This window comes from Oncorhynchus mykiss, chromosome 19, assembly GCF_057628025.1.
Source record: "Oncorhynchus mykiss isolate SJ-2025 chromosome 19, ASM5762802v1, whole genome shotgun sequence".
Taxonomy (NCBI): Eukaryota; Metazoa; Chordata; class Actinopteri; order Salmoniformes; family Salmonidae; genus Oncorhynchus; species Oncorhynchus mykiss.
The window spans coordinates 9,277,192-9,293,394 of NC_143040.1; the positions used below are offsets into that span (position 1 = coordinate 9,277,192).

A 16,203-nucleotide genomic window follows, 5' to 3' on the forward strand; every position below is an offset into this window, starting at 1 on the left:
AGACACTGACTGGTATGAATAATATGACCTCTCAGACACTGACTGGTATAAATAATATGACCTCTCAGACACTGACTGGTATTAATAATATGACCTCTCAGACACTGACTGGTATTAATAATATGACCTCTCAGACACTGACTGGTATAAATAATATGACCTCTCAGACACTGACTGGTATAAATAATATGACCTCTCAGACACTGACTGGTATAAATAATATGACCTCTCACTGACTGGTATGAATAATATGACCTCTCAGACACTGACTGGTATAAATAATATGACCTCTCAGACACTGACTGGTATTAATAATATGACCTCTCAGACACTGACTGGTATTAATAATATGACCTCTCAGACACTGACTGGTATAAATAATATGACCTCTCAGACACTGACTGGTATAAATAATATGACCTCTCACTGACTGGTATAAATAATATGATGGTGAATGACTGCTAGTGTCTGTCTGTAACTGTTGATGTTGCTGTGGAAGATGTTATAGTTGATGATGAATAACTGCTAGTGTTTGTCTGTGGGTGTGTGAGATCATCTAATGTTGGCCTGTGTGTGTGCACTTTAGGTCATCTTAGCCTAAAGTGTGTGTGTGTGTGTGTGCGCGAGAGTGAGGGCAGGGCACAAGGCAGGGCGTTGTATCTTTTTGCAGCTAGCCTCAGTCTGAACAAAAGCTCTGTTTGTTGCAGTATCATGTGACGCTGTGTGTGTTCCACCCTCATCATGTGATCTGGGGGCAGGGCTCACACTCTCAAAGTGCTGAGTCTCTCTGAGGCTCACTCTCTTTCCACCGCATGGAGAAGACAGATGAGAGGAGAGAGGGATGGAAAGAGAGGAGGATAGAGGGATGGGAAGAGAGAGAGATGGAAGGAAGAGAGGTTACAGAGAAATGGAGGCAAGGAGAATGGTTCTGCAATGCAGCAAGGCCACATTCTCTCTCTCTCTCTCTCTTTCTCCTCCTTGTATCACTACTTGTTTATTTAGCTTGTTGAAAGACAGTCAAACAAAGCTCCTACCATTTTCTAGATGTCATGGATGAATCAACAGCAGGAGTAAGTCAGAATGTTGTGGGATTCCTCGGAATGTTGGATACTTGTATGGAATGTTGGATACTTGTATGGAATGTTGGATACTTGTATGGAATGTTGGATACTTGTATGGAATGTTGGATACTTGTATGGAATGTTGGATACTTGTGTGGAATGTTGGATACTTGTGTGGAATGTTGGATACTTGTGTGGAATGTTGGATACTTGTGTGGAATGTTGGATACTTGTATGGAATGTTGGATACTTGTATGGAATGTTGGATACTTGTATGGAATGTTGGAATCCTTCCCATATTTGATCCAGTCTGGGGATGAATGTGCAGGGTTCAGATTGAGCATGTGGAGCAGGTCATGAGACTCTGTGACTGTATCTAAACCTGCTCTCTCTGTTCCATGGTGTTCCTTGGTAAGTAGCCTGTCTGAGGAACGTTTGCAGTGGTTGTGTGGCTCCTCTGTATCTTGTATGGTGAAGATGTTGGCTTTCGATAGACGTTGGAATGACAAGACTTTGGACTGAGTGATACATTACATAAAGAGAATGTAGGTTATATGGATAGGCGTTCACTAGTGTTTTTATGCCAGTAGTCCAAACTAATCACGCTAGCTTTGGAAACTAAGAACTACAGTTTGGTGGGGTTATTTTTTTTGCCTGTCTTTTGTTGACTTTTAGGGTTTGGAACTGTTGTGTACTTCTGTGGTGACATGGCAGTCTCTCTTGACCAGCCTGTAATTCTGGTTTCAATGTTGAAGGTCTTGTTTGAGACTTGTTTAGTCTGGTGTGTGTGTGTGTGTGTGTGTGTGTGTGTGTGTGTGTGTGTGTGTGTGTGTGTGTGTGTGTGTGTGTGTGTGTGTGTAAGGCCGTCATACCTGTGTTTATCCCACAGTAACTAGCTACAAAGAATATACTACTCCGTTCCAGTATTGTTTTGAACAAAGGAACATCGGGTGCAGCAGCTGTCAGGGAATGTTTGTGTTTGTGGACTTTGATATCATGTTTATGAAACAACTACAGCTGGCGCCACTGCATTTCCTATGTTTCTGGGAGAGGGAGAGGGAGGTAATGGGAGAGAGGGAGAGGTAATGAGAGAGAGAGAGAGGGAGGGAGTGGGAGGTAATGGGAGAGAGGGAGGGGGAGGTAATGAGGGAGGGGGAGGTAATGGGAGAGAGGGAGAGGGAGGTAATGGGAGAGAGGGAGAGGTAATGAGAGAGAGAGAGAGAGGGAGGGAGTGGGAGGTAATGAGGGAGGGGGAGGTAATGGGAGAGAGGGAGAGGTAATGAGAGAGAGGGAGGGGGAGGTAATGAGGGAGGGGGAGGTAATGAGAGAGAGGGATGGAGTGGGAGGTAATGAGAGAGAGGGATGGAGTGGGAGGTAATGGGAGAGAGGGAGTGGAAGGTAATGGGAGAGAGGGAGGTAGAGAGGGAGGGAGTGGGAGGTAATGGGAGAGAGAGGGAGGGAGGGGGAGGTAATGGGAGGGAGGGAGGGGGAGGTAATGGGAGAGGGAGAGAGGGAGGGGGAGGTAATGGGAGAGAGGGAGAGGGAGTGGGAGGTAATGGGAGGGGGAGGTAATGGGAGAGAGGGAGGGGGAGGTAATGGGAGAGAGGGAGTGGGAGGTAATGGGAGAGAGGGAGTGGGAGGTAATGGGAGAGAGGGAGTGGGAGGTAATGGGAGAGAGGGAGTGGGAGGTAATGGGAGAGAGGGAGTGGGAGGTAATGGGAGAGAGGGAGTGGGAGGTAATGGGAGAGGGAGTGGGAGGTAATGGGAGAGGGAGGGGGAGGTAATGGGAGGTAATGGGAGAGGGAGGGGGAGGTAATGGGAGAGAGGGAGAGGGAGGGGGAGGTAATGGGAGAGAGAGGGAGGGAGGGGGAGGTAATGGGAGAGAGGGAGGGGGAGGTAATGGGAGAGAGAGGGAGGGAGTGGGAGGTAATGGGAGAGAGGGAGTGGGAGGTAATGGGAGCGAGGGAGAGGGAGTGGGAGGCAATGGGGGAGAGGGAGTGGGAGGCAATGGGAGAGAGGGAGTGGGAGGTAATGGGGGAGAGGGAGTGGGAGAGATCATCCTTCAGCTGGTTTGTGATTTGCTGATGTCATCCTTTCCTTGACTGTTATCTTAGTGTCAACGTTTTCCACCAGCCTTGGGCCAGAGTGGAAAGAAACTTGTGGATGTTGCAGCCCTCAAGGATGCAGACCTGTGTGCTTTAACAATCACACACTATGTTGCTTGGATGATGGGGCTGCACATTCCAAGGTCTTGACATGTCACTGTGTGACCAGGCAACTTCCACTGCACTGCCCACATGCACAGTTGTGCACGCTCACTCACTCACTCAGCCAGTCACTCAGTCACTCACTCAGTCACTCACTCAGTCACTCACTCAGTCACTCACTCAGTCACTCACTCAGTCACTCACTCAGTCACTCAGTCACTCACTCACTCACTCAGTCAGTCACTCAGTCAGTCACTCAGTCAGTCACTCACTCAGTCACTCACTCAGTCACTCACTCAGTCACTCAGTCACTCAGTCACTCAGTCACTCAGTCACTCAGTCACTCAGTCACTCAGTCACTCAGTCACTCACTCACTCACTCACTCACTCACTCACTCAGGGAGTAGGAGTAGGGAACACCAGCCCTGTCCTCTACATTACAGTAGGGAACACCAGCCCTGTCCTCTACATTACAGTAGGGAACACCAGCCCTGTCCTCTACATTACAGTAGGGAACACCAGCCCTGTCCTCTACATTACAGTAGGGAACACCAGCCCTGTCCTCTACATTACAGTAGGGAACACCAGCCCTGTCTTCTACATTACAGTAGGGAACACCAGCCCTGTCCTCTACATTACAGTAGGGAACACAGGACAGTTGTTATGTTTAGGTATTGACCTGTCCTGTGTCAAACAGAGGGAACAGTCGTTATGTTTTGGTATTGACCTGTCCTGTATCAGAGAAGGGAACAGTCGTTATGTTTTGGTATTGACCTGTCCTGTATCAGAGGAGGGAACAGTCATTATGTTTTGGTATTGACCTGTCCTGTATCAGAGAAGGGAACAGTCGTTATGTTTTGGTATTGACCTGTCCTGTATCAGAGAGAACAGTCGTTATGTTTTGGTATTGACCTGTCCTGTATCAGAGGAGGGAACAGTCATTATGTTTTGGTATTGACCTGTCCTGTATCAGAGGAGGGAACAGTCATTATGTTTTGGTATTGACCTGTCCTGTATCAGAGAGAACAGTCATTATGTTTTGGTATTGACCTGTCCTGTATCAGAGGGAACAGTCATTATGTTTTGGTATTGACCTGTCCTGTATCAGAAGAGGGAACAGTCATTATGTTTTGGTATTGACCTGTCCTGTATCAGAGGGAACAGTCATTATGTTTTGGTATTGACCTGTCCTGTATCAGAGGAGGGAACAGTCATTATGTTTTGGTATTGACCTGTCCTGTATGAGAGGAGGGAACAGTCATTATGTTTTGGTATTGACCTGTCCTGTATCAGAGGAGGGAACAGTCATTATGTTTTGGTATTGACCTGTCCTGTATGAGAGGAGGGAACAGTCATTATGTTTTGGTATTGACCTGTCCTGTATCAGAGGGAACAGTCATTATGTTTTGGTATTGACCTGTCCTGTATCAGAGGGAACAGTCATTATGTTTTGGTATTGACCTGTCCTGTATCAGAGGAGGGAACAGTCATTATGTTTTGGTATTGACCTGTCCTGTATCAGAGGGAACAGTCATTATGTTTTGGTATTGACCTGTCCTGTATCAGAGGGAACAGTCATTATGTTTTGGTATTGACCTGTCCTGTATCAGAGGGAACAGTCATTATGTTTTGGTATTGACCTGTCCTGTATCAGAGGAGGGGACAGTCATTATGTTTTGGTATTGACCTGTCCTGTATCAGAGGGAACAGTCATTATGTTTTGGTATTGACCTGTCCTGTATCAGAGGGAACAGTCGTTATGTTTTGGTATTGACCTGTCCTGTATCAGAGAGAACAGTCATTATGTTTTGGTATTGACCTGTCCTGTATCAGAGGAGGGAACAGTCATTATGTCTTGGTATTGACCTGTCCTGTATCAGAGGAGGGAACAGTCATTATGTTTTGGTATCGACCTGTCCTGTATCAGAGAGAACAGTCGTTATGTTTTGGTATTGACCTGTCCTGTATCAGAGAGAACAGTCATTATGTTTTGGTATTGACCTGTCCTGTATCAGAGGAGGGAACAGTCATTATGTTTTGGTATTGACCTGTCCTGTATCAGAGGGAACAGTCATTATGTTTTGGTATTGACCTGTCCTGTATCAGAGGGAACAGTCGTTATGTTTTGGTATTGACCTGTCCTGTATCAGAGGAGGGAACAGTCATTATGTTTTGGTATTGACCTGTCCTGTATCAGAGGGAACAGTCATTATGTTTTGGTATTGACCTGTCCTGTATCAGAGGGAACAGTCAGTATGTTTTGGTATTGACCTGTCCTGTATCAGAGGGAACAGTCGTTATGTTTTGGTATTGACCTGTCCTGTATCAGAGGGAACAGTCATTATGTTGTGGTATTGACCTGTCCTGTATCAGAGGAGGGAACAGTCAGTATGTTTTGGTATTGACCTGTCCTGTATCAGAGGGAACAGTCATTATGTTTTGGTATTGACCTGTCCTGTATCAGAGGAGGGAACAGTCATTATGTTTTGGTATTGACCTGTCCTGTATCAGAGGAGGGAACAGTCAGTATGTTTTGGTATTGACCTGTCCTGTATCAGAGGGAACAGTCAGTATGTTTTGGTATTGACCTGTCCTGTATCAGAGGGAACAGTCATTATGTTTTGGTATTGACCTGTCCTGTATCAGAGATAACAGTCATTATGTTTTGGTATTGACCTGTCCTGTATCAGAGAGAACAGTCATGTTTTGGTATTGACCTGTCCTGTATCAGAGGGAACAGTCATTATGTTTTGGTATCGACCTGTCCTGTATCAGAGGAGGGAACAGTCGTTATGTTTTGGTATTGACCTGTCCTGTATCAGAGGAGGGAACAGTCATTATGTTTTGGTATTGACCTGTCCTGTATCAGAGGAGGGAACAGTCATTATGTTTTGGTATTGACCTGTCCTGTATCAGAGGGAACAGTCATTATGTTTTGGTATTGACCTGTCCTGTATCAGAGGAGGGAACAGTCATTATGTTGTGGTATTGACCTGTCCTGTATCAGAGGAGGGAACAGTCATTATGTTTTGGTATTGACCTGTCCTGTATCAGAGGAGGGAACAGTCATTATGTTTTGGTATTGACCTGTCCTGTATGAGAGGAGGGAACAGTCATTATGTTTTGGTATTGACCTGTCCTGTATCAGAGGGAACAGTCATTATGTTTTGGTATTGACCTGTCCTGTGTCAGAGGAGGGAACAGTCATTATGTTTTGGTATTGACCTGTCCTGTATCAGAGGAGGGAACAGTCATTATGTTTTGGTATTGACCTGTCCTGTATCAGAGGGAACAGTCGTTATGTTTTGGTATTGACCTGTCCTGTATCAGAGGAGGGAACAGTCATTATGTTTTGGTATTGACCTGTCCTGTGTCAGAGGAGGGAACAGTCATTATGTTTTGGTATTGACCTGTCCTGTATCAGAGGAGGGAACAGTCATTATGTTTTGGTATTGACCTGTCCTGTATCAGAGGGAACAGTCATTATGTTTTGGTATTGACCTGTCCTGTATCAGAGGGAACAGTCATTATGTTTTGGTATTGACCTGTCCTGTATCAGAGGGAACAGTCATTATGTTTTGGTATTGACCTGTCCTGTATCAGAGGGAACAGTCATTATGTTTTGGTATTGACCTGTCCTGTATCAGAGGAGGGAACAGTCGTTATGTTTTGGTATTGACCTGTCCTGTGTCAGAGGAGGGAACAGTCATTATGTTTTGGTATTGACCTGTCCTGTATCAGAGGAGGGAACAGTCATTATGTTTTGGTATTGACCTGTCCTGTATCAGAGGGAACAGTCGTTATGTTTTGGTATTGACCTGTCCTGTATCAGAGGAGGGAACAGTCATTATGTTTTGGTATTGACCTGTCCTGTATCAGAGGAGGAGGGAACAGTCGTTAAGTTTTGCCTCCTACAGCTCTGCTGCTGTGTGTGGGAGAGAAAGTGAAAAGTGTGTGTGAAATGGGGCGGCAGGGTAGCCTAGTGGTTAGAGCGTTGGGCTCGTAACCTAAATGTTGCAAGTTCGAATCCCCGAGCTGACAAGGTACAAATCTGTCGTTCTGAAATCTGTCGCCCCTGAACAAGGCAGTTAACCCCACTGTTCCTAGACCGTCATTGAAAATAAGAATTTGTTCTCAACTGACTTGCCTAGTTAAAGTAAAGAAAATGTGTAGTGTGTGTGTAGGAGGGCAAGTGAAATGTGTGTGTCCAGTCCGTATTTCCTCCTCTCAAAGTCCAATCATTCTTCCTTTGAGCAGGAAATGAGGGCCTTGTGCCCTTAGCAACCAATGGCCCTTAGCCATATGAATAAGGGAGAGGGAACAGGCCCTTAGAGGTATGAAGCCTGGTAGTGGCTCAGTGGCTCAGTGGCTCAGAAGGGAAGAGAGCAGCAGCTGGATGTTTCTCTATGTAGGCCTGTCCAGGGCTGTCTTACCATCATGTAGGCCTGTCTCTCTTACCATCATGTAGGCCTGTCCGGGCTCTCTTACCATCATGTAGGCCTGTCCGGGCTCTCTTACCATCATGTAGGCCTGTCCAGGGCTCTCTTACCATCATGTAGGCCTGTCCAGGGCTGTCTTACCATCATGTAGGCCTGTCCGGGCTCTCTTACCATCATGTAGGCCTGTCCGGGCTCTCTTACCATCATGTAGGCCTGTCCGGGCTCTCTTACCATCATGTAGGCCTGTCCGGGCTCTCTTACCATCATGTAGGCCTGTCCGGGCTCTCTTACCATCATGTAGGCCTGTCTCTCTTACCATCATGTAGGCCTGTCCGGGCTCTCTTACCATCATGTAGGCCTGTCCGGGCTCTCTTACCATCATGTAGGCCTGTCTCTCTTACCATCATGTAGGCCTGTCCAGGGCTCTCTTACCATCATGTAGGCCTGTCCTGGCTCTCTTACCATCATGTAGGCCTGTCCAGGGCTCTCTTACCATCATGTAGGCCTGTCCGGGCTCTCTTACCATCATGTAGGCCTGTCCAGGGCTGTCTTACCATCATGTAGGCCTGTCCGGGCTCTCTTACCATCATGTAGGCCTGTCCGGGCTCTCTTACCATCATGTAGGCCTGTCCGGGCTCTCTTACCATCATGTAGGCCTGTCCGGGCTCTCTTACCATCATGTAGGCCTGTCCAGGGCTGTCTTAACATCATGTAGGCCTGTCCAGGGCTGTCTTAACATCATGTAGGCCTGTCCGGGCTCTCTTACCATCATGTAGGCCTGTCCGGGCTCTCTTAACATCATGTAGGCCTGTCCGGGCTCTCTTACCATCATGTAGGCCTGTCCGGGCTCTCTTACCATCATGTAGGCCTGTCCGGGCTCTCTTACCATCATGTAGGCCTGTCCGGGCTCTCTTACCATCATGTAGGCCTGTCCAGGGCTCTCTTACCATCATGTAGGCCTGTCCAGGGCTCTCTTACCATCATGTAGGCCTGTCCAGGGCTCTCTTACCATCATGTAGGCCTGTCCGGGCTCTCTTACCATCATGTAGGCCTGTCCGGGCTCTCTTACCATCATGTAGGCCTGTCCGGGCTCTCTTACCATCATGTAGGCCTGTCCGGGCTCTCTTACCATCATGTAGGCCTGTCCGGGCTCTCTTACCATCATGTAGGCCTGTCCGGGCTCTCTTACCATCATGTAGGCCTGTCCGGGCTCTCTTACCATCATGTAGGCCTGTCCGGGCTCTCTTACCATCATGTAGGCCTGTCCGGGCTCTCTTACCATCATGTAGGCCTGTCCGGGCTCTCTTACCATCATGTAGGCCTGTCCGGGCTCTCTTACCATCATGTAGGCCTGTCCGGGCTCTCTTACCATCATGTAGGCCTGTCCGGGCTCTCTTACCATCATGTAGGCCTGTCCGGGCTCTCTTACCATCATGTAGGCCTGTCCAGGGCTGTCTTAACATCATGTAGGCCTGTCCGGGCTCTCTTACCATCATGTAGGCCTGTCCGGGCTCTCTTACCATCATGTAGGCCTGTCCGGGCTCTCTTACCATCATGTAGGCCTGTCCGGGCTCTCTTACCATCATGTAGGCCTGTCCAGGGCTCTCTTACCATCATGTAGGCCTGTCCGGGCTCTCTTACCATCATGTAGGCCTGTCCAGGGCTGTCTTAACATCATGTAGGCCTGTCCAGGGCTGTCTTACCATCATGTAGGCCTGTCCAGGGCTCTCTTACCATCATGTAGGCCTGTCCAGGGCTGTCTTAACATCATGTAGGCCTGTCCAGGGCTGTCTTACCATCATGTAGGCCTGTCCAGGGCTGTCTTACCATCATGTAGGCCTGTCCGGGCTCTCTTACCATCATGTAGGCCTGTCCAGGGCTGTCTTACCATCATGTAGGCCTGTCCAGGGCTCTCTTACCATCATGTAGGCCTGTCCGGGCTCTCTTACCATCATGTAGGCCTGTCCAGGGCTCTCTTACCATCATGTAGGCCTGTCCGGGCTCTCTTAGGCTCTCAACGACTGGCTTTATAAAGTTTAAGTAACTTTTCTTCTGTCTCTTCCTCAGTGGTCTGAGCTGTGGCCTGGCTGCAGTACCAGAGGCCACCAGCGTGGGGCAGCAGAGCGAGGTGGGGCCAGGAGGCAGCAGTGAGTAGGGCTGGATCTAGCCTGGAGGGGCATGTGTCATGACCTCGGTGGTGCTCGTTGACAGTGGAGGGGCGGTGGTGGAGTATATGACCGCCGTGGAGGACCCTCATCAGGTGAGTGGTGAGAGGGTTGGACTGAGTAACAAACACCTTTACTGAACTAACACTCGCACTTGACTTTGCTGATAACTACTTTAATGAGGAAAAATGTACTGACTATGACTGAGATGTGGTTGTCCCACCTAGCTATCTGAAGATGAATTCACTAACTATGACGGAGATGTGGTTGTCCCACCTAGCTATCTGAAGATGAATTCACTAACTATGACGGAGATGTGGTTGTCCCACCTAGCTATCTGAAGATGAATTCACTAACTATGACTGAGATGTGGTTGTCCCACCTAGCTATCTGAAGATGAATTCACTAACTATGACGGAGATGTGGTTGTCCCACCTAGCTATCTGAAGATGAATTCACTAACTATGACTGAGATGTGGTTGTCCCACCTAGCTATCTGAAGATGAATTCACTAACTGACTGAGATGTGGTTGTCCCACCTAGCTATCTGAAGATGAATTCACTAACTATGACTGAGATGTGGTTGTCCCACCTAGCTATCTGAAGATGAATTCACTAACTATGACTGAGATGTGGTTGTCCCACCTAGCTATCTGATGATGAATTCACTATGACTGAGATGTGGTTGTCCCACCTAGCTATCTGAAGATGAATTCACTAACTATGACTGAGATGTGGTTGTCCCACCTAGCTATCTGAAGATAAATTCACTATGACTGAGATGTGGTTGTCCCACCTAGCTATCTGAAGATGAATTCACTATGACTGAGATGTGGTTGTCCCACCTAGCTATCTGAAGATGAATTCACTGTGACTGAGATGTGGTTGTTTCACCTAGCTATCTGAAGATGAATTCACTAACTATGACTGAGATGTGGTTGTTTCACCTAGCTATCTGAAGATGAATTCACTATGACTGAGATGTGGTTGTCCCACCTAGCTATCTGAAGATGAATTCACTAACTGACTGAGATGTGGTTGTTTCACCTAGCTATCTGAAGATAAATTCACTATGACTGAGATGTGGTTGTCCCACCTAGCTATCTGAAGATAAATTCACTATGACTGAGATGTGGTTGTCCCACCTAGCTATCTGAAGATGAATTCACTAACTATGACTGAGATGTGGTTGTCCCACCTAGCTATCTGATGATGAATTCACTATGACTGAGATGTGGTTGTCCCACCTAGCTATCTGAAGATGAATTCACTAACTATGACTGAGATGTGGTTGTCCCACCTAGCTATCTGAAGATAAATTCACTATGACTGAGATGTGGTTGTCCCACCTAGCTATCTGAAGATGAATTCACTAACTATGACTGAGATGTGGTTGTCCCACCTAGCTATCTGAAGATGAATTCACTATGACTGAGATGTGGTTGTCCCACCTAGCTATCTGAAGATGAATTCACTGTGACTGAGATGTGGTTGTTTCACCTAGCTATCTGAAGATGAATTCACTAACTATGACTGAGATGTGGTTGTTTCACCTAGCTATCTGAAGATGAATTCACTATGACTGAGATGTGGTTGTCCCACCTAGCTATCTGAAGATGAATTCACTAACTGACTGAGATGTGGTTGTTTCACCTAGCTATCTGAAGATAAATTCACTATGACTGAGATGTGGTTGTCCCACCTAGCTATCTGAAGATAAATTCACTATGACTGAGATGTGGTTGTCCCACCTAGCTATCTGAAGATAAATTCACTATGACTGAGATGTGGTTGTCCCACCTAGCTATCTGAAGATGAATTCACTAACTATGACTGAGATGTGGTTGTCCCACCTAGCTATCTGAAGATGAATTCACTAACTATGACTGAGATGTGGTTGTCCCACCTAGCTATCTGAAGATGAATTCACTAACTATGACTGAGATGTGGTTGTTTCACCTAGCTATCTGAAGATGAATTCACTATGACTGAGATGTGGTTGTCCCACCTAGCTATCTGAAGATGAATTCACTAACTATGACTGAGATGTGGTTGTTTCACCTAGCTATCTGAAGATGAATTCACTATGACTGAGATGTGGTTGTCCCACCTAGCTATCTGAAGATGAATTCACTAACTATGACTGAGATGTGGTTGTCCCACCTAGCTATCTGAAGATGAATTCACTAACTATGACTGAGATGTGGTTGTTTCACCTAGCTATCTGAAGATGAATTCACTATGAATGAGATGTGGTTGTCCCACCTAGCTATCTGAAGATGAATTCACTAACTGTAAGTCTCTCTGGATAAGAGCATCTGCTTAATGACTCAAATGTAATGTTGAATTATGAGCAGTGAAATCACCTAGGACTTAGGCTGGCTTCCTTTACATGTCTCCTTTCCTTAAAGACAGGACTAGATAGGTGCTGCGCTCCAATATTCACACTCACTGGCTTCCTTTCCTTGTTTCCTTGCTTTTATGAAAGGACGTGATCAGGGCTGCGGTACATAATTTTACCTACGCTTCCTTTACACGCCTCCTATACTTTAAGGACTGTATAACAGTAGAGAAAGTGCTCTGTTTGGGAGGTTCTGTCTTCTTAACCAAGCTCCCCTTCTCCCCTTCTGTTTTTCTATCCTCGTCCCTCTCTCCATCTCTGTTCCTCTTTGTCCTACTCCCTCACCCCTGTTCTCCAGGAGGGAGAGTGTGAGGAGGGAGACGGTGAAGCTGAGGTGGAGGTGGAGGTGGAGGTAGAGGTGGAGGGAGACGTGATGGAAGAAGAGACAGACGAGGACCTGGATGAAGAGGAGAACCCAGCAGTGATCGTGGAGGAGGTCCCAGGCAGGGGGCTGGAGCAGTATTTCTCTGCCCAGGTTCTGGTCTACGAAGACGGGACCTACCTGATACAGGACGTGGGGGAAGAACAGGAGGTGGAGACTGAGGTGGTGGAGACAGGTGAGAGACCGGGGTGGGGATGTACACACAGGCCTAGCTCTACATATATCATATACCATCTACCATCTTCCTACCCAACCTGAATACACTAGTGGTATATACATTCAGTACCAGTCAAACGTTTGGACACACCTGCTCGTGTTTCTTTATTTGTACTATCATTTACATTGTAGAATAATAGTGAAGACGTCACAACTATGTAATAACACATATGGAATCATGTAGTAACCAAACAAGTGTTAAACAGAGTGTGCACAGCTGTCATCAAGGCAAAGGGTGGCTACTTTGAACAATCTCATATATTTTGATTTGTTTAACTCTTTTTCAGTTATTGCATGACTTTGATATGTGTTATTTCATAGTTTTGATGTCTTCACTATTATTATACAATGTAAAAAATAAAGAGAAACCCTTGAATGAGTAGGTGTGTCCAAACTTTTGACATGCACACACATACATACATACACACACACATACACGCATACATGCATACACACATACCTACCTACCTACCTACCTACATACATGTACCTTTTTATATACAACCTGAATACACACAAAGTAAAATAAGAGTAGAAGTGGGACAGCTTTCAGCTTTGGCACTAGTTGTTGATAATAAAGCGAAGTGTTAAGAGGGTGAAGTATTATACTTTGATTTTTACATTCACTTGACATGTGTAACCTTTATTTTACTAGGCAAGTCAGTTAAGAACAAATTCTTATTTTCAATGACGGCCTAGGAACTGTGGGTTAACTGCCTGTTCAGGGGCAGAACGACAGACCTTGTCAGCTCGGGGATTCGAACTTGCAACCTTATGGTTACTAGTCCAACACTAACCACCAGGCTACCCTGCCGCCCCATACACACCCCACCCCAGTTTACAGATGTTGTTTTCATTTGGGGAGATGTACATTAGTTTCCACACCTTCATCCACAGTACTACAGTCACTCACAGCTTTGCTGTGGTTGCTAGGAAACTCAGCAAGCGGATATGTAAGGCCTGTCTGCCAGTAGACATCGCCCTCTTGTGGCCGTCCACTGTAGTATATTAAAAAGTCCACAAGTGTACCGTTTGGAAGTTGTAAACATGAGTTGATTGCTGTTGTGATTCCACTGTGATTATTATTATTTGACCCTGCTGGTCATCTATGAACATTTTGAACATCTTGGCCATGTTCTGTTATAATCTCCACCCGGCACAGCCAGAAGAGGACTGGCCACCCCACATAGCCTGGTTCCTCTCTAGGTTTCTTCCTAGGTTCTGGCCTTTGTAGGGAGTTTTTCCTAGCCACCGTGCTTCTACACCTGCATTGCTTGCTGTTTGGGGATTTAGGCTGGGTTTCTGTACAGCACTTTGTGACATCAGCTGATGTAAAAAGGGCTTTATAAATAGATTTGATTGGTTGATTTAGGCAAACAGTTTAAAGCCTGTATTTGATTGGTTGATTTAGGCAAACAGTTTAAAGCCTGTATTTGATTGGTTGATTTAGGCAAACAGTTTAAAGCCTGTATTTGATTGGTTGATTTAGGCAAACAGTTTAAAGCCTGTATTTGATTGGTTGATTTAGGCAAACAGTTTAAAGCCTGTATTTGATTGGTTGATTTAGGCAAACAGTTTAAAGCCTGTATTTGATTGGTTGATTTAGGCAAACAGTTTAAAGCCTGTATTTGATTGGTTGATTTAGGCAAACAGTTTAAAGCCTGTATTTGATTGGTTGATTTAGGCAAACAGTTTAAAGCCTGTATTTGATTGGTCGATTTAGGCAAACAGTTTAAAGCCTGTATTTGATTGGTTGATTTAGGCAAACAGTTTAAAGCCTGTATTTGATTGGTTGATTTAGGCAAACAGTTTAAAGCCTGTATTTGATTGGTTGATTTAGGCAAACAGTTTAAAGCCTGTATTTGATTGGTTGATTTAGGCAAACAGTTTAAAGCCTGTATTTGATTGGTCGATTTATGCAAACAGTTTAAAGCCTGTATTTGATTGGTTGATTTAGGCAAACAGTTTAAAGCCTGTATTTGATTGGTTGATTTAGGCAAACAGTTTAAAGCCTGTATTTGATTGGTCGATTTATGCAAACAGTTTAAAGCCTGTTTTTGATTGGTTGATTTAGGCAAACCGTTTTAAAGCCTGTATTTGATTGGTTGATTTAGGCAAACAGTTTAAAGCCTGTATTTGATTGGTCGATTTAGGCAAACAGTTTAAAGCCTGTATTTGATTGGTTGATTTAGGCAAACAGTTTAAAGCCTGTATTTGATTGGTCGATTTAGGCAAACAGTTTAAAGCCTGTATTTGATTGGTTGATTTAGGCAAACAGTTTAAAGCCTGTATTTGATTGGTTGATTTAGGCAAACAGTTTAAAGCCTGTATTTGATTGGTTGATTTAGGCAAACAGTTTAAAGCCTGTATTTGATTGGTTGATTTAGGCAAACAGTTTAAAGCCTGTATTTGATTGGTCGATTTAGGCAAACAGTTTAAAGCCTGTATTTGATTGGTTGATTTAGGCAAACAGTTTAAAGCCTGTATTTGATTGGTTGATTTAGGCAAACCGTTTAAAGCCTGTATTTGATTGGTCGATTTAGGCAAACAGTTTAAAGCCTGTATTTGATTGGTCGATTTAGGCAAACAGTTTAAAGCCTGTATTTGATTGGTTGATTTAGGCAAACAGTTTAAAGCCTGTATTTGATTGGTTGATTTAGGCAAACAGTTTAAAGCCTGTATTTGATTGGTCACGGTGGAGGGAAAAACACAACAAACCAAAGGCATTTAAGATGTAAGAAGTTCGGTATTTATTTCATTATTTTTGAAGTTTTCTCTTTGGGAAGGAGTGTGGTACAGCCAAGTAAGCAGACAGACAACGGTGTGTTCTCTTTGGGAAGGAGTGTGGTCCAGCCAAGTAAGCAGACAGACAACGGTGTGTTCTCTTTGGGAAGGAGTGTGGTACAGCCAAGTAAGCAGACAGACAACGGTGTGTTCTCTTTGGGAAGGAGTGTGGTCCAGCCAAGTAAGCAGACAGACAACGGTGTGTTCTCTTTGGGAAGGAGTGTGGTCCAGCCAAGTAAGCAGACAGACAACGGTGTGTTCTCTTTGGGAAGGAGTGTGGTCCAGCCAAGTAAGCAGACAGACAACGGTGTGTTCTCTTTGGGAAGGAGTGTGATCCAGCCAAGTAAGCAGACAGACAACGGTGTGTTCTCTTTGGGAAGGAGTGTGATCCAGCCAAGTAAGCAGACAGACAACGGTGTGTTCTCTTTGGGAAGGAGTGTGGTACAGCCAAGTAAGCAGACAGACAACGGTGTGTTCTCTTTGGGAAGGAGTGTGGTCCAGCCAAGTAAGCAGACAGACAATGGTGTGTTCTCTTTGGGAAGGAGTGT

The 16,203-nt window shown here is 45.5% G+C and overlaps 1 protein-coding gene across 3 annotated transcripts in view; it reads left to right on the forward strand.

Annotated features, from left to right (window-relative positions):
• The window catches only part of LOC110497190 (ETS-related transcription factor Elf-2), a 48,978-nt gene that overhangs the window by 17,395 nt on the left and 15,380 nt on the right, over positions 1-16,203 (forward strand). For 2 of the 3 annotated variants that reach the window (XM_090210034.1, XM_090210036.1), the window contains exons 2-3: positions 9,775-9,967; positions 12,572-12,830. In XM_090210034.1, coding sequence (XP_090066160.1) covers positions 9,893-9,967; positions 12,572-12,830 — 334 coding nt within the window. In that variant the 5' untranslated portion in view covers positions 9,775-9,892. Of the gene's footprint in view, positions 1-791; positions 1,071-9,774; positions 9,968-12,571; positions 12,831-16,203 lie in introns of those variants that run through there. The other variant, XM_090210035.1, reaches the window with a different exon arrangement.